The following is a 15471-nucleotide window of genomic DNA, read 5'->3' as shown; positions in this document are numbered from 1 at the left end:
CCACGGGGCAGAGCCGGGCTCGATTGGGGAGGTGGGCGATGCTCCGGAGGACGACTCTGACATAACGAAGGACGATACCGGTGCTTTACTCTCCCATTCTTCCCATCGTCGTCCGTCTGCCTACCATTGTGGCATTGTCCATGCCCCCAAGGCGGCTCCACCATTTCACTCAAGCAGCTAGCGAGCGAGACCATGCTTCACGCATGCGCTGCTGCGTTCTGAACATGGTCGGCATGGATGGATGAAAGTCGTTTCAGTGCGCGAATCTAGCTCTCGGTATCACCTGACGGACATGACTATCGACCTCAGGCCGGTCCAGGTACAATGACTTCGCGTGTGAGCTCAGTTCAATCAGTACGTCAGACACCTTTTTCCCTCTTCGATGCGTTTCTGACTACATTTAGGCAGGTGTGTCCGTGTCGTTATATAGGGTCTGGTCGTTCGTATGACAGCGGGGTACGAGACAAAACCTCGAGATAAGATTTCTTGTAAACCGAGAAATGAAGTCGTGATCCGCCACGCAAGGCATCGATGTCCTTCGTTTGCCCCGTATCGGAATGTGATATGGATACTCACAGCCAGACGAACGCGAGCGACCTTTCCGACGTTCAGAAAATATCAAGCCTATGTCGCTTCGTGACGCACCGTATGTATCGGTCTCTGTCTCCGCGGCATCCTCCCTCATAGGTACTGTACATCAATGGGCCTCCTCCCCGTCCTCGCCACTCCAGCCTGCATGAGTACTTCTTGCAAGCGATCCGCGTAACCTGATCGATCTTCTGACGCCCTCCACATAATGCAATCCAGAAGCGTCGTACGGTTCCTTGCGCGTGTGTCGCGGTCGCAACCTAGCTCAAACAGAAACTCAGCAGACCGCTCGTGCTTGTGACAGACTGCGTGGTACAAGGGAGTTCGTCCTTCGATGTCTCGTGCTTCCACCTCCGCGCCGTGCTCGACAAGGACTTGGATGACATCGGAGTGCCCCCGCTCAGACGCACGATGGAGAGGGGTGTACAGGAAGCGATCGCGCGCATTGACGAGAGCACCTCGCTCCAGGAGGAGACGCGCAGCTTCGGGATGCCCTTCATGGGCAGCGAAGTACAGCGCAGTGCGGCTCTTTCCATCGCATGCCTCGATATGACTACCTTTCTCTAGAAGCAGAAGAACTATCTCGTGGTTCCCTCCTGCAGCGGCCCATCTCAAAAGCACGTCGAGCACTTCTTGTGTATCAGGGTTGGTAATTCGTTCGAAAAGGAGTTGCACGAGATCGAGGTTCCCATTCTGTGCCGCATAACGTATGGGGGCGATGCTGCTGCTATCGACATCCCCTGTGGACGCGCCTTGATCTAGGAGGAGGCGAACAATGCGTTCATGGCGGAACTCGGCAGCTATCGATATGGGTGTAAAGTCTCGGATATCTCTTCGGTCAACGTCGGCACCTCGCTGAAGAAGCTGGTCGACAACATCGACGCGGCCATATCGAGCCGCTATATGGAGGGCGGTCCGGTCGGAGCCCTCGGTGTCGTCGATCGGCGAGCCGTGGTCGAGGAGCGAGCGAACGACGTGTGCGTGACCGGATCTGGCCGCTTCATACAATGGTGTCTCGCCACAACGACCTCGTCCCGCTATGTCGCCGCCTCGATCCAAAAGCAGGCTGACAGAGGCGACGCTCCCCTTTTCCGCCGCACGATGGAGTGCCGTATGACCTAAACAATCACGATCATCCACATTGGCGCCGTGATCGAAAAGGACGCGAAGGATATCGACGTGTCCCCCCTCTGCGGCCAGCATCAACGGTGTCCGCTTGTTTACATCCCGCGCAGCCACGGTCGCACCATGTTCCAACAGGAGATGAACGACATTCAGGTGTCCAATGCTAGCTGCACGATGGAGGGGAGTTTGGTGGTGGCTTCTATAACCATCACGGGAGGTCGGATGGGCTATGACACCATTGACGGCAGCACGGTGCTCGAGCAGCAGGCGTATCATTCCCAGGGAACCAACGTCGGCTGCAACATCAAGAGCCGTGAAGATGGCGTTGTAGAATCTTGTGAGTTGCCCTCGGCTACGAGACAGTTGCTTAGAGAGTAGAACCTCGGAACGGATAAATGTGCCATTCAGAGAGTGGGAGGAGAAGGGATTGTTAGGATTGGCACCACTGCGAAGGAGATGTCTGGCCAATTCCTCGTGCCCAATCACGACGGTGACTAGTAAAGCAGGATCAAGGAACTCGCTGGCACCCTCTTTGGGTATGCTGTCCAGGGCGGCAAGAATGTCTTCTAGGAGAGTAGAGTCGAGACTAGCGTGAGCAGTCATCCTGAATATACAGGCCACCCACTGGTGCGGTAGATGTTTGTCACGTTTGATGGTGGCATCATTGGTGATGGCGACGAGGTACGCAAGACTCGTTCGCGCCATCAGGCAGTAAGCGTCATGGGGGGACATATAGAACGGCGAATCTGTGGGAATATTGCGCAGATAATCTCGAACAGAGGCATGGGCAAAGCGAACGTCGTTCTCGTTGTCTGTGGAGATGAACATCGAGTCGATGTGCGCTCTGATAGCTGAGACAGGCCGATCTGTCAGCCAGCGAGGTCTGTACGTTGGCATGCGTTGGCTGAAATCGAAAGCCAAGACACGCGCCAGATGCCGCGCGTCCAACCTTTCTTCCGAGAAGAGGATCCACGCGAGGAGTCGGCGAGAACGCTCGAAGCCCTCAGATTGGGAGTGCATTGCAGCGAGGCGTTCCGCGTATAGCTTCTCCAGCGATCTCGGAAGTTTCTCCGCTATCTCCTCGAGCATATAAGGACAGTTGGCGTATTTCCGAAGTTGCTGTATAACGAGTGATGCCCACCGCATGCTGAAAGTGTTAATTTCCATACAAAGAAAGGAATGAGATCTCGATCACTCACTTGCCGTTTGCGCCCTGCATTAGCCTCTTTCGTAGTGCGTCGGTATCCGAGTTGCCTGCCAACAACCCGCCCTCACCGAATTCGTGGTCGACAGCAGTACAGATATCAGTATTGGCTTTGATCGTGTCGATGACGACGGAAGTGCAGCAGAAATTCCTGTCGTTCAAATATGTATGCCGGGCGGATATCAATAAAAACACGCCTTGCCACGATAGGAGCTGCTCCAAGACAGAGACGATCTTGGCACTCTCCTCCTCGAGAGCCTCGTCCAGCGCGTCAACGACAATGTACACAAGTATGTCTGGATTGTTCCCCAGCATCCCGCACAAAGATTCCATCATGTCGCTGTGTGTAAAGCACATCCCAGAAGAGCGAGAGCAAGCCTTGGCGAGAGTCTTCGCGTAGCTGTGATCAGCGAGGGCGAGTTGACAGAGAAATGACGAGAGAAGCGAGTTGAGGTCTCTGCCCCGCGAGCTGTCCGTCGCATCGAAGAAATGAGAGAGGACGATATGTTTGGACCCGCGGGATGAGCAGTAAGCCCGAAGGTGACGAGTTGTAGCGGCACTACTCGTTGTCAGCAACCGATGGTGCTCTTGCGCATTCACAACTCACATGAGCGTACTCTTTCCGCAGCCAGCTGGCAACTGCGTGAGGCCGTGTAACACTATCAATGGCTCGGAAGAGGCTCACCTTGGCCTTGAATAGATAAAATCTTCGTTCTACATTGAATGAAGTCCGCAAAATCATGGCCTTCCAGAAACCACAGACCCGTCATCGATGCACGATTGTTGAGCAGGTTGCTCATTCTGCGGGAGGAATCTGCAGAGTGAAAATCAAGCCACTTTTTCATTCTCTCCACTTCCTCAGTGGCCACGAAGTCTGTAACCATTTCATACGCGCCCACCACAATCGCTTCATGGTGTCGCAAGGTTACTCTCCGCAAGCGCTGTAAAGCGTCGGAGAGCGGTCGTGCATCGATCAGAGCTTTCCAAACCCGACCTACTTGCACGATCAGTGACACAATTCGGGAAGGGCTGACCTAGCGTGTACCTGCGAATTTCTCCCGCACTACCTCTATGACAACTCCGAGGACGGCGATGATCTGGATCAACAACTCGACGGATGTGTCGTGCAGAAGCGTCCCTGGGAGTGCAGCGACAATTTCCACGACTTTCAGGTGCATCATGATCTCGTCGAACACATCGGTGATACGCAAGAGCTCCTCGTGAGCTCGAATGGTCGCCTGAATTCATGTCAGATCATCAATTCAACTCGTGCAACGCCAACAAGAGGACACACGCTAAGGACTAGTCCCACTGCCGCGAAGATGGCTTTGCTCGGAGGGAAGGCCTGCCGTCGAACGCGCTGCTAAAATTCCAGTATCAAAGGCAGGTAAATCAGGCTCACCGTCGAACCAAGACCTTCACCTATAGGGATGCAGAGCTTCTCCAAGATGCGTGCGAACGAGATGAACTTGTCGCGGATGCAGCTCCATCGGCCGGTCGAGAGCAATCCTTGTACCTCACCCTCCATCTTCGCAATAAACATCACCAGGGCTTCCTTCGAGTCGAGAGGCACAGCGTCGGGGGCTGTCAGGTCAAGGCCCGTCTTCCGCTGCCACTCCACCACTGCCTCATTCCACATCTCGGTCAAAGGGTCGGCGGTGGACACATCGGGAACGTCGACGGATGCGCTCGAGGTGTTGATAGGCGCGTGCGAGACGTCAGTTGAGGATGCGATAACTTCCAAGGCGGGCGGTGGAATGAGCGAGCCAGTAGGAGGATTGGGGCTTGCACCATCCGTGGACGGCCCGGGTGATGGCGGCGCCTGAAGCGCGTCCGACGCAGGTCCGGGTTCGGGCAAGCACGGGATGTGCGAAGAGCCGCGCGATGAGGGAGAGAGCGCCCGCGACAGACGGCGGTATAGGTGCGAGATCGATACTCGCTCACGCAGCCCAGGGCGTTTGCCAGGCGATGGTGAGGTAGAAGGAGAGGTCGCGACAGTGGACGCTGGCGAACGAAGATGAGGCTGAGGGCCATCCAATTCGTCGCCAGCCGCCGTGGTCGACGAGGCGATCGCAGAGCTTGCGACAGGCGCCGATGACGAAGCACGGCCTCCCGCGAAGTAGCAGAAGATCCACGAGGGTAAAAGGCGATCGCGCAGGGGACGATGCCCCGCAGACGAGGTAGGAGAATCAGACATTGCGACTGAAGGACCCACGTTCAGTATCGACGATGAAGGTCAGAAAGAAGGAGAGGATCGCCCACCTGGTGTACGCCAGCTCGCCGGCCTCGTGCCAGCACAGCATCTCGAGAAGGACGATGGGCAATACAACATCAGGTCGCACGCATAGCACCCATCGATAAGCGCCGAGGGAAGGATCCCTGCGCCGTACGTCCCTGCTCCGAAGCCTTGACTGGGTCGGAAGATACGCGAGGCGCGTCTGCATCGACCCGCCTGCCCGGCATGATATGCTAGGTAGCGCCGCAGGGAACTTGTAGCAGTCGATAGCGCAGCCCCTAGCAGTGCTCGTACTTCGTCATACCTGTGTGCATTAATGAAGGCCCAGGAAGGGAAACCATATGCCGAGTCGACATTAGTTACCTCCTCACCATGGACAAGTTCATGCCGAGAATAAAAGCAAAGAAACGAGATTTTCATTTGCGTTACCTAAGATATAGTATACACGCCCAACCTCGAGAGCCTGAGGCGCTGGGGACCATCTGCGAATGAGGCCCACGTATGTGTGACGGCGCGCATTCGAACACGAAAGTCGGCGCCGCTGATACTGTCGGCAACAGACGGTCGACACCTTGAGGCGCATCGATAAACATCTCAACGATGTTACGTACAGAGACCTGACGCGAAGGAGTCAGCCGCTGAATCTTCGAAGATACTCGGGTCACCCCTCGACGATGTTGCCGCCGCCAGCACTAGCTTAGACTGCCCACGATGGTCGAGGGTAACGTTCTCTGGCTCTAGGAAAGCCGAGGGTGTTCTGCACGAGGCGTATTATGGACGAGGATTCGTGTAGTTGATGATACCAAGGTGATGTCCTCGTCCGGCTCGTCCTGAGAGCATAGTGAGCGCTTAGAAAGACTACTTTACTGGCACCAACCACAAGAAGGAGAGAGTATTGAAAGCAACCATCGCAAGGTGTGGAGACTAAGAATGGCGTGAGACACCGCGAGCGATATATGGCGAACCTTGGGCGAGCGCTTGATGAGTACTCGCGTGATTGACTGTTGGGCCGAGCATATGCTCGCGTACCGGACCAGGCGTATGCTCGCGTATGAACCAGGCGTATGCTCGCATATGAACCAGGCGTATGCTCGCGTGTCTGGCTGGGCAACCTGTGAGCGTGCGGAAATTTGGCAAGCAAAAGGAATAACAGATACCTAGTCCATAGACGGCATCCGCGTGTGATCGTCTCAAGCGCGCCCGACCGACGACGTTGTCGTCGATGAGCAATCATTTCTGTCATGTCCGCCAAGTATGCGAAGCTCCCCAGACCAGCGTATATCGCAAGATACGCAAGTCAGGTTCGACAGTCAAATCTTCTTTCATACATTGTTGTTCCCACGATTCTGGCCGTATTCCCGAAGTTGGCGAGGACGACAACGCTCACCGCGCGGGCTGAGACTCCGCATGAAGCTCTGGGATGTCCTTCTTGAGCTCAGTGAGGTCCAAGCGCGGGCGAGGGCGCGTCGGATGCGGTGGGTGATGGACCTGAAGTGACGTTGAATTTCGAGGACGACGTTCCAAATTTCCGTTCATTGGGCGAGGGATTGGTTCTAGATATGAGATGAGAGGATAAGAAGCCTTCTAGCGCTGCATGAAAACCATCAGAATGCGTAGCGAGGGGAAGGGCGAGGAAGACGTACCTGTAGGTCCAGCACCGATGATCGCTCGCCTCCTCCGCTTTGTGTGAACGTTCCGCGGGTCTTGTGCTTCTGTTTGGAAGAGCCGCAATCGAAGAGGGTCAGACATGACCGTCGGGGAACTTCGCAAAGTCAGTCATCGGATGGTCGAGAGGGAATGGCGCCTCACCGCCTTACGCGATGATCAAGCAACGCGAACGCGGACGAGAATGCGGAGGACATGCCAAATGCGCCACTGAGGTCTTATCAGCAGGTGTTGTAGCCATATAGAGATGACGAGGGGAAGGGAAGCTCGCGAGAGTCCCGCATATCGAGGCAGGAACGGTATTGCTCGCCTGGAAGTCTTGTATGCATGAGGGTGCTTTAGAGAGTGTGTTGCTCCTTCTGTCATGTTTCTGCGTAGGCAATGACCACTTCACTCGAGAGGTTACCCCCCTCAGGCGAAACATTGCGAGAGGTAATCTGTCCGAACGTCAGCGATTGCGCGCACGAACAGCAGGCCACGACGCACCGTCCCGATTACCAGGAGCGCTCAGCACTCATCACAGGGACAGTCAACCGGCCTCTTACGCTTCCCCTTGCTATTTGTGCCAATACGAAGGTACTGACTGTAGGCGTTCTTGTCATTCCATCCTGCCTCCGCAGGAGCGGTCATTTCGTCGGTCGCGCCAAAAGCCAGCCATAGATCAGAATCATGCCTCCCAGAGATAAAAAACGTTTATATTCGTCGAGAAAATATAACAAAAGGAAGACGTAGAGTCGAAGATGGCCGACGACGTGATGGTCGAGAAGAAGAATAATGGATAATCCAAATCGGGATCAACACGCGCAATCGGACCGGGGATGCCGGGCCTCCTCTTGCCTCCGCCCATTATCCTCGCGACGCGTCGACGCGTCGATTCTCCCCTCATGATCTTGCCTGAGCCGTGCTTTTGGGCGTCTGTGATCTTCTGAATGCGCCCAACTTAGCCGTCCGTAGACTGCCTGGACCTCTTGTCTCAACGCAACGACGATGGCGGCCTTGGAGGACGAGATCGGTGCTTTCCAGCCCGAGCACTCTTCCGTCCTCCGTCCGTCCCTCGTCCACTCACTACCACTTGTGCCGTCGCCTGCTGCCATCAGCCCAAATCCGAACGCCACCTGCGCATCTTCCCGAGTAACCCCCTACAACCTGCTTCCCCTTCCCCCTGGTCAAATGCCCCCTCACCTCCCTCTCCAAACGTCGCTTCATCGCATCCACTCCCAATTCCACGTGCCCCTAGTTCAATCTGGCCGCGCGTCAGATTCTTCCCATACCCACTCCCTTCGCCCTCCCTTCCCCCACCCTTTCTTCATCCTCTTCCCTCCCTTCCTTCCTCATCCACCTTCCCAAACCCAACTAATACTCGAATGTGAGACGTATAAAGGAGCGCAGCGAAGCGTATGCTTTTGAGGGCGCAAGGGAGGACGGAGGCTGTGAACGCTTGCGGAGGTGCGACGAGCGACGTACGCTTGCGGAGGTGCGACGAGCGACGTACGCTTGCGAGGAGCGAGGAAGGCGCGGCACTCGGAGCGGGGAGAGTGTTTTTGAACGGTGCGCGAGGGCGGGGAGGAGAGAGTGGCGAAAGGGGGGGCGCGAGGGGAAGAAAGAGGACGACGAGTGGGAGGGGAAGAGGGGGCGCGAGGGGTGTAGAGGCTCGTGCGCGATGCCGTGGGGTGCGGCTGAGAGGGATGTAGAAGGCCACAAAAGCGAGGGACGAAGAGGTGAGGGTCGTTGCGGCGAATGTAGAGGAGAGGAGGCGCAGGCGCAGACGGAGGTGAAGGCGCGGCGTGGGCCGACTCGGAGAGAGGGTTTCAACAGAAACCACGGGTGGGGTTGAGTATGAGAGGGTCTCAGGTGAGAAGGTGCGTGGTGCGTGGGAAGATGGAATGGATGCGTGGAGAGAAAGACGCGAGGGATGCGACGAAGGGGTCCGGGGTGAGGCGAAGAAGCGGGGGATGGGTGAGAGAAGGGAGGATGGATGGTGGTGCGCAGGGGAAGAGGAGGGGTTGGGGCGGGAGAACCGTGGAAGGAAGGGGGAACGAGTACGAGTCGAGTGCAGGAGAGAAGTGGGACTGGATGCGCATCACGAAGGAGATCCATTGCGTGTTCGCGTAGGTGCGGTAAAGGGGGTACGAGGGCGAGGGGGCGGGGCGAGGAAGTGAGAGGTCGAAGGACGGAACGCGCAATTTTGGATGCGCCAAGTGAGCACCGACATGGCAAAAGAAGAGGGCAAATACTGTAGGAAGGCATACCCGTCCCCAGGCTGCGGTGGGCCGGTCTAGGAGGCGAAGATGGACGGCGACGTATGAATGCGATATACCGGTACGCTCTATGCATCATCCGTGATTGTAGGCTCTGACGAGTATCTACAGTGTATGATTCATTAGCAAGACGAGATGAACAAACAAATCTGTACATGCAGACTTGCTCGTGCTTCTTCAGTAGCGAGCGGAGAGACAATCCAAGCAGTCCACTGCCTTATCTCATCAAACCCTCCCTCTTGAGATCCTTCCATCGGCAGCGACGCATCTTCCGCGTGAAATTCGCTACCAGTCATCGGTTCTCTCACAGTGACTGATGGGTGTATAACTGGTGAGTAACTCGTCATGCAAAAAAAATTGTTCAGCGGCGTACCTCACGAACTCGCGGCTCTGGCGCTCTCCGGCGATACCCCTTTAATCAACGGTACTCTTCCCGTCTCCTCTGTGCACCCCGCTCGCTTGAGCAATTCGCGGACGCGCGTACGTCGCTCAGTGTCTTCTGACAATGATGGACTCCGACCCACGGCGTCCAGTAGGGTCGTCTCGTCATCGGCGCGTGTTCGCAAGTCACTGCCTAGGCTCAGCAGAAGCGCTGTAGCGCTTTCTTGGCAGTCCCATACGGCAAGGTATAACGGTGTCCATCCAGACATGCTACGGGCTTCGAGCGCGGCACCTCGGTCAACGAGAAGCTTGGCAATCTCGGCATGACCCTTCTGCGCGGCATCATGCAGAGGTGTGTGGTGGTGTACGTCCGTCGCGTTGACATCCGCACCTCGCTCGAGGAGCATGCTGACAATGATGAGATGGCCGTGCCAGGCCGCGAAGTGCAAGGAAGTCCGGCCGCCCTGATCGCAATTGTCGACGCAGGCCCCCTTTTCGAGGAGCAACCGAACGACGTTATCCTGACCTTGCGTGGCTGCTAAGAAGAGCGGCGTGGCCTGCTGCTCGTATCGCGCGTCGACAGATGCACCATGCGCCAGAAGCAGACTGACGATGCCGAGGTGTCCCCCTTGAGCTGCGTAGTGAAGTGAGGTCCAGCGCTTCTCGAAGTAGTCCTCGACGCAGGCACCCTTGTCGAGGAGCAGATGAACAACGTCCTCTCGACCGTGTGCAGCCGCTATTGTCAGTGGTGTGCTTTGCTTGTTCGTTCGCGCGCTAACGGATGCACCGTGCTCCAGGAGCAAGCGCGAAATACCAAGATGTCCCCCTTTAGCCGCGTGGTGCAAGACAGCCGAGCCATCATCGGCGCAATCCTCGGCGCACGCCCCCTTTTCGAGGAGCAACCGAACGACGTTCTCCCGACCTTGCGAGGCTGCTACCAACAGCGGCGTAGCCTGCTGCTCGTTTCGCGCGTCGACAGATGCACCATGCTCCAGAAGCAGACTGGCGATGCCGAGGTGTCCCCCGTAAGATGCAATGTGAAGTGAGGTCCAGCTCTCCTCATCGCAGTCCTCGACGCAGGCCCTCTTGTCAAGGAGCAAACGAACGGCGTCCTCTCGACCGTGATTAGCTGCTACCAGCAGCGGCGTGTACTGCTTATCGGTTCTCGCGGAAATGGAGGCGTTCCGCACAAGGAGCAGAGTGACAATGTCGAGATGTCCTTCCTGAGCTGCTAGGTGTAGTGAGGTCCAGCTGTGCTCGTTGCAGTCCTCAATATGTGCCCCTTGGTCAAGGAGCAAGCGAGTAACATCCTCTGTAGCATAATAAGCTGCCATCATCAGGGGGGTGAACTGTTCGGCGTCTCGCGCAGTCACCGCAGCACCTCGATGGAGGAGTAGGCTAGCAACACCGAGGTGGCCACGTAAAGCGGCTATATGAAGAGGCGTCTGACCATCGATGTTTGTACACTCGACCTTGACTCCGCCGTCATCAATAAGCGCTGCAACCAGTTGGTGGTGGCCGATTATAGCAGCAACTAGGAGCGATTGGTTGAGCACAGCTGTCCCAATGGGGTGCACGGCTACCTTGCTAATCACTGGAGCTACTTCCTTCGAGAGATCGTTGTAGAATTTGCTGCCTGCCTTTTGCACGTAGCAGACCCACGTGTAGGTGAGAGGGGAGTTGGGATCAAGGAAGGCTATTTGATCGATGGCAGAAAGGTATGCGAGGACGGTACGAGCCATCAGGGCGTAATCTGTGTGTTTGCAGACGTAGAACGGTGAATCAGGTGCGAGGCCGAGAAGGAAGTCGCGAACAGAGGCATGCGCAAGCCGCACAGTACCCCCGTCGACAGAGACAAGCATCGAGCCGACCATGCTGATCACGGCTTCGGGCACGGGGCGATGCGACGGGCAGTAGATAGGTGTGTCATTAGAGTAATCGAAAGCCATGATCTCCGCAAAGTCGTGCAGTGATAGAGGCACCTCCGAGCGAACAAGCCATAATAGCAGGCGGCGGACATCATCGCGAGCATCATGATGAATAGAATCTAAGCGCTGCTGATATAGTGCTCGCAATGATGATGGTAGAGATCGTAAGCGGCGGAGTACCATCGTTGGAATTCCAGACACTTCCTTGAGTTCCTGAGTGACGAGCGCTGCCCATCGGAAACTAGCGTAATTCATCAGTTTTAGTGCAATCCATCCGTTCAGGAGTCCTATAACTCACTTTCCCTCAGCCCCCGCCAGCAGTTTTGCCCGCATGTCCTTGCGGTCCGACTGCATTTTTCCGAGATTGCTTCCCTGAGCCATGGCGAGATCCAGAAATAATCCAATGTCATTATTTTTGACATGATTATCCATGGAGATCACGACACCAAAGATCGGGGTCGATCCGATGACGGGACGGCGAGAAGCAAGCACTATTATGGCCGACATTGCCTCAAGTCGTCGGATAAAGGAGACAATGTCTTCCTCGTCACTGGATTCGTCCAGGGCATCAACGACAACAGTGATGTGCAGCGACGTAGCTCGAAGAGTCTCCATCAACAATCCCTCCATCCGAGTCTTCGTAGGCAGTCCATTGGCTACAATTTTCTTGTGAGCCTCCGAGATTATGGACGCGCAGTGAGTGTTGTTGAGTGCGAGCTGACAGAGCAGTGTCGATAGCAGTGCATGCAGGTCCCGCTGACCAGAGGTCGCGTTTGTGGAGTCGAAGACGTGGACGAGGACGAGTGAGTGAGGGTCACAAGCGTGGTAGGCACGCAGCGCTTCGACGGCGGCAGCGCTTGCACGGTAAGCGTCAGAAGATTGGTGATTTTTAATTTGTGTCGTGTAACGTACATGATTGTGCTTTTCCCGCTGCCAGCTGACAATATATCAGTCAATGCACAAAGCTATAGCAAAGAACCAGACCTTTTCCGCTGAGAAGTACGGCCTTGGTTTTACCCTCCTTCAGCGCGGCAAACTCATCGCCGTCAAGGAACCATGAGCCGGTCCCTTCCGCACGGTCGTCCAGTAGCTTTCTCAGCCTGTAAGATGGATCTACGTATTTGAGCCATCCCTTAATTTGTTCGCACTCCGCGGACACTAGGTACAATTTCATGCCCCGCGCGCGCAGTAATCGAGCGGAATAACGCACTATCAATTTTTCTCAGCTTTTCCGACTGATCGTACAGCACCAACTCCATGCGCCGGAGAGCGGTGCGATGGGCATTGACTTCTGCCTGCGTCGATGAACCAAGATCTGGCGTACATAGTGAGCTCATGCGGCAAGGGCGGCGACAGCAGCATACCATGACTTTCCCGAATGGCTCGCAGTACGTCGACGAGACACCCGCATATCCATTCCTGGCTAACTTTGTCACCTAGAAGAGTTCAGTCAATTTTCATACAATAATCAGTGCATCGCGAGACGTACTGGCGATGCTCTCCATTAACTGCGTCACTTTGTTGAGAGTGACCGCAGCCACCATTTGTTGTTGATTGGTGGCAAGCATGCGTAAGTTCTGCAGGGCTTCGGACAGTGGCCGCGTCTGGCTCGAGATTCGACTGAGCCATTGCCCTATCGCGCATGGTAAGCACAGCCTCGAGATAAGGAAGAGGAAGGGGCTTGCGTAGATATCCTTCGCGTCGCATTTCTGCGATGACTCCAAGGACAGAGAGGACCTTGATGAGGAGCAGGACGCATGCGGTACGCAGTACGTCACAGGGATGCGAGTCTGCAACAGTCTCGACGACTTGCAGATGGAATCGCATCTCATGGAAAGCATCACCGATCTGAGCGAAGTCCTCGCGTGTTCTAGTGTACGCCTGGATGTCCGATTAGTCGCAGCGCAGGACGGTAGGTCGCCGGCACCGCTCACGCTGACGATCAATCCGACGGCCGCGAAGATGATATTGCTCGGTGGGAAGGCCTGAGGAGAACAAGCGTCATGATGAAGTCCAACGGTATCTCAGACGAGAACGAACCGCCGAGATCGTATCCCCGATCGGGTTGCATAATTTCTCAAGGATGTGCGCCAGCGGGTCGACGCGCTCGCGCAGCGTCTCCCACTCGCCTTTCTCGAATCCATTCTCCTCCTCCATCTTCGCGATGTAATTCATCACGGCTTCCTTAGAGCGGAGAGGGATGGCGTCGGGAACAGCCAGGTCGAGGCCCGTCTTCAGCTGCCACTCTCCCACCGCCTCCGCCCACATCTCGGCCATAGGGTCGGCGACATCGATGCATGCGGTCGATGTGTGGATAATCGCGTCCTCGGCGTCCGTCGAAGGCGCGGTCACTTCCAAGGTCGTGGCGGTGGGCGATGGGAGCGAATTGGGAGGAGGACCGGGGTCCATATCATCCGTGGATGACGATGGCGGCAGCTGAAGCGCGTCCGGAACGACTTCGGGAACGGCAGAGCGCGTGGGGATGCGCTGTGAGCCGCGCGACGAGGGAGCGAGCACCCGCGACAGACGGCGGTATAGTTGTAAGATCGATAGTCGCTCGCGCAGCCCTGGGCGTTTGCCGGGCGACGGCGAGGCAGAAGGAGAGGTCACGAGAGTGGACGCTGGCGAACAAAGATGAGGCTGACGGCCACCCGAGTCGCCGCCAGGCGCCGTGTTCGACGAGGCGATCGCAGAGCTTGCGACAGGCGCCGATGACGAAGCGCGGCCTCGCGAGAAGTAGTTGATGATCCACGAGGGTAGAAACCGATCACGCGGAGGACGACCCCCCGCGTACGACTGCAGCGAGATCGAGGGATCAGGCATGGCGGCTGCAGGGTCCACGTTCGGTATTCTGGGCGTCTGTCGCAGTGTCGACGATGGCGGTCAGAAGGAAGAAGACAAGCTCCCACCTGGTGTACAACAGCACGTCACCCGCGTGACCGTACAGCTTCTTGAGACGGTCGAGGGGAATACAACATCAACTCGCACGCATAGCTGGCATCGATAAGCGCCGACGGAAGTATTCCTGCGCCGATCCCTCTTCTCAAGCCTTGACAGACGCCGAGCGCGGCAAGGGCTCCGCAATTCACGGTCTCGCCGCGACGACGCGTTGAGTCGTGCGCCTCGCTTTCCGTGTCGCGCCCAGGGAATCCGAAGGAGCAATACGCGGGCTAGCGCCTAGCTGCGCTCGTGGCAAGTAGTACTTGCGGACATCGAGATAAGCCCAGAGAGAGGTTACTCGCCGATGTTGATGGCTTCGTCGCCTGCGAAACTCGAGCCAATTCGCTTTTACGTTGGGGCAGAGCGATACATTGCTGAAAACGAGGACCCAGTTTCCATTCTGATCTGAGATACAGTGTACACGTACGGCGTCCAAAGATCGTTGCGCTATGGCACACGCGCAAGTGAGGGCTGACGTATGTGTGCTGAGTAGGTCCAACGGCACGGACAGATGCGCATGTTGGAACGGCCGCGAGGGCGCTGTCGATGCTGCTGGTAGATGATGGTCGTCGCATCCATTCGTTTGAGTGATTGGTACCTCTGTACGCTGCTCGCATACCCAGGCCGTGCTGCAGAAAAGTCAGTCGCTGCATCCATGACATTATGAAAGGATTGATGCCGTCGTTGTCGAAGTTGCCGAAAGCATAAGCGTTGCTCACCAGAGCTAAGCCTTGGGGGACAATTCGGAGATATATATCTCCAGCGCAGAGAGGTGAAAGCGCGGGCGAGAACGCGCTGCATGAGGTGTGTAGTGGACTTGAAGGATGGGCCTGTTTCGACGGTGAATGAGGTCGAATTCCCGCCTGCTGACCGAGCGGCGACGCCTGAAGCTAGAGCAACGACTGGAGATAGAGCGAGAGCTAGAAAGACATCGGAGACATACATTAAGCGCGTGAAAAGGTGGGGGGAGTGAGAAAGATGAAGAATATGTACCTGAATCTGGAACAGTAGTGAGCATCCTTCCGCGATCCCTGCTTCGAGTGTCATGTCGAGTAGCTCCGCCGTTGTATCGATCAGAGTCGCCCACGAGTAGATAACCTCGTTATGTAGGGCTGTACGAGGTCAGAGCGCAGAGCAATCGAGAGG

General features: G+C 56.3%; 8 protein-coding genes across 8 annotated transcripts; all 8 read right to left on the bottom strand.

Moving 5' to 3' along the window:
• Nucleotides 1–572: 572 nt before the first annotated feature.
• On the bottom strand, nucleotides 573–2375 carry SCHCODRAFT_01172690 (ankyrin; the record flags this gene model as incomplete). The annotated part of the gene is made up of 4 exons (XM_050341171.1): nucleotides 573–597; nucleotides 875–1151; nucleotides 1617–1880; nucleotides 2339–2375. 4 exons carry the CDS (start codon nucleotides 2373–2375, stop codon nucleotides 573–575), a joined length of 603 nt encoding a protein of 200 aa, XP_050199023.1.
• Nucleotides 2376–2908: 533 nt separating this feature from the next.
• Nucleotides 2909–5114, bottom strand: SCHCODRAFT_02669152 (uncharacterized protein; the record flags this gene model as incomplete). Its single annotated transcript, XM_003030725.1, has 5 exons — nucleotides 2909–3068; nucleotides 3525–3556; nucleotides 3603–3631; nucleotides 3963–4155; nucleotides 4320–5114. The coding sequence occupies 5 exons, from the start codon at nucleotides 5112–5114 to the stop codon at nucleotides 2909–2911; spliced, it is 1209 nt and encodes a 402-aa protein (XP_003030771.1).
• Nucleotides 5115–5747: 633 nt separating this feature from the next.
• Nucleotides 5748–6492, bottom strand: SCHCODRAFT_02331780 (uncharacterized protein). Its single transcript, XM_050342398.1, has 2 exons — nucleotides 6311–6492; nucleotides 5748–6256 (listed from the first exon to the last, which is right to left on the bottom strand). Exons 1-2 carry the CDS (start codon nucleotides 6394–6396, stop codon nucleotides 5851–5853), a joined length of 492 nt encoding a protein of 163 aa, XP_050199022.1. The 5' UTR covers nucleotides 6397–6492; the 3' UTR covers nucleotides 5748–5850.
• Nucleotides 6493–8041: 1549 nt separating this feature from the next.
• On the bottom strand, nucleotides 8042–9299 carry SCHCODRAFT_02331752 (uncharacterized protein). The gene is made up of 2 exons (XM_050342397.1): nucleotides 9236–9299; nucleotides 8042–9181 (listed from the first exon to the last, which is right to left on the bottom strand). The coding sequence occupies exon 2, from the start codon at nucleotides 9153–9155 to the stop codon at nucleotides 8172–8174; it is 984 nt and encodes a 327-aa protein (XP_050199021.1). The 5' UTR covers nucleotides 9156–9181; nucleotides 9236–9299; the 3' UTR covers nucleotides 8042–8171.
• Nucleotides 9300–9711: 412 nt separating this feature from the next.
• SCHCODRAFT_01064138 (ankyrin) lies at nucleotides 9712–9918 on the bottom strand (the record flags this gene model as incomplete). Its single annotated transcript, XM_050340960.1, has 1 exon — nucleotides 9712–9918. A coding segment is annotated over one exon (207 nt), but the record flags the coding sequence as incomplete, so codon positions are not given.
• Nucleotides 9919–10395: 477 nt separating this feature from the next.
• On the bottom strand, nucleotides 10396–10791 carry SCHCODRAFT_02508133 (ankyrin repeat protein; the record flags this gene model as incomplete). The annotated part of the gene is made up of 1 exon (XM_050343202.1): nucleotides 10396–10791. A coding segment is annotated over one exon (396 nt), but the record flags the coding sequence as incomplete, so codon positions are not given.
• An 888-nt stretch (nucleotides 10792–11679) lies between these two features.
• On the bottom strand, nucleotides 11680–14208 carry SCHCODRAFT_02508259 (uncharacterized protein; the record flags this gene model as incomplete). Its single annotated transcript, XM_003030726.2, has 9 exons — nucleotides 11680–12241; nucleotides 12298–12322; nucleotides 12370–12543; nucleotides 12596–12700; nucleotides 12750–12821; nucleotides 12875–12989; nucleotides 13039–13266; nucleotides 13320–13370; nucleotides 13426–14208. 9 exons carry the CDS (start codon nucleotides 14206–14208, stop codon nucleotides 11680–11682), a joined length of 2115 nt encoding a protein of 704 aa, XP_003030772.1.
• A 490-nt stretch (nucleotides 14209–14698) lies between these two features.
• Nucleotides 14699–15368, bottom strand: SCHCODRAFT_02630315 (uncharacterized protein). The gene is made up of 3 exons (XM_050345584.1): nucleotides 15319–15368; nucleotides 15045–15245; nucleotides 14699–14954 (listed from the first exon to the last, which is right to left on the bottom strand). Exons 1-3 carry the CDS (start codon nucleotides 15341–15343, stop codon nucleotides 14773–14775), a joined length of 408 nt encoding a protein of 135 aa, XP_050199018.1. The 5' UTR covers nucleotides 15344–15368; the 3' UTR covers nucleotides 14699–14772.
• Nucleotides 15369–15471: the final 103 nt, after the last annotated feature.

The sequence above is a fragment of the Schizophyllum commune genome, assembly GCF_000143185.2.
Source record: "Schizophyllum commune H4-8 unplaced genomic scaffold SCHCOscaffold_8, whole genome shotgun sequence".
NCBI lineage: Eukaryota > Fungi > Basidiomycota > Agaricomycetes > Agaricales > Schizophyllaceae > Schizophyllum > Schizophyllum commune.
Note: the sequence above shows the minus strand (reverse complement) of the source record. Positions and strands in the feature narration are given on the sequence as shown.

What these genes read in the sequence shown, in the direction of transcription:
- SCHCODRAFT_02331780 (XM_050342398.1), bottom strand. Translation starts at nt 6,396, where the DNA reads ATGACAGAAATGATTGCTCATCGACGACAACGTCGTCGGTCGGGCGCG. An exon ending in GGATGCCGTCTATGGACTAG is followed by an intron (nt 6,257 to 6,310) that starts GTATCTGTTATT and finishes CAGGTTGCCCAG; the next exon opens with CCAGACACGCGAGCATACGC.
- SCHCODRAFT_02331752 (XM_050342397.1), bottom strand. Translation starts at nt 9,155, where the DNA reads ATGATGCATAGAGCGTACCGGTATATCGCATTCATACGTCGCCGTCCA.
- SCHCODRAFT_02630315 (XM_050345584.1), bottom strand. Translation starts at nt 15,343, where the DNA reads ATGCTCACTACTGTTCCAGATTCAG. An exon ending in CACTACTGTTCCAGATTCAG is followed by an intron (nt 15,246 to 15,318) that starts GTACATATTCTT and finishes ATGTCTTTCTAG; the next exon opens with CTCTCGCTCTATCTCCAGTC. An exon ending in TCCCCCAAGGCTTAGCTCTG is followed by an intron (nt 14,955 to 15,044) that starts GTGAGCAACGCT and finishes ACTTTTCTGCAG; the next exon opens with CACGGCCTGGGTATGCGAGC.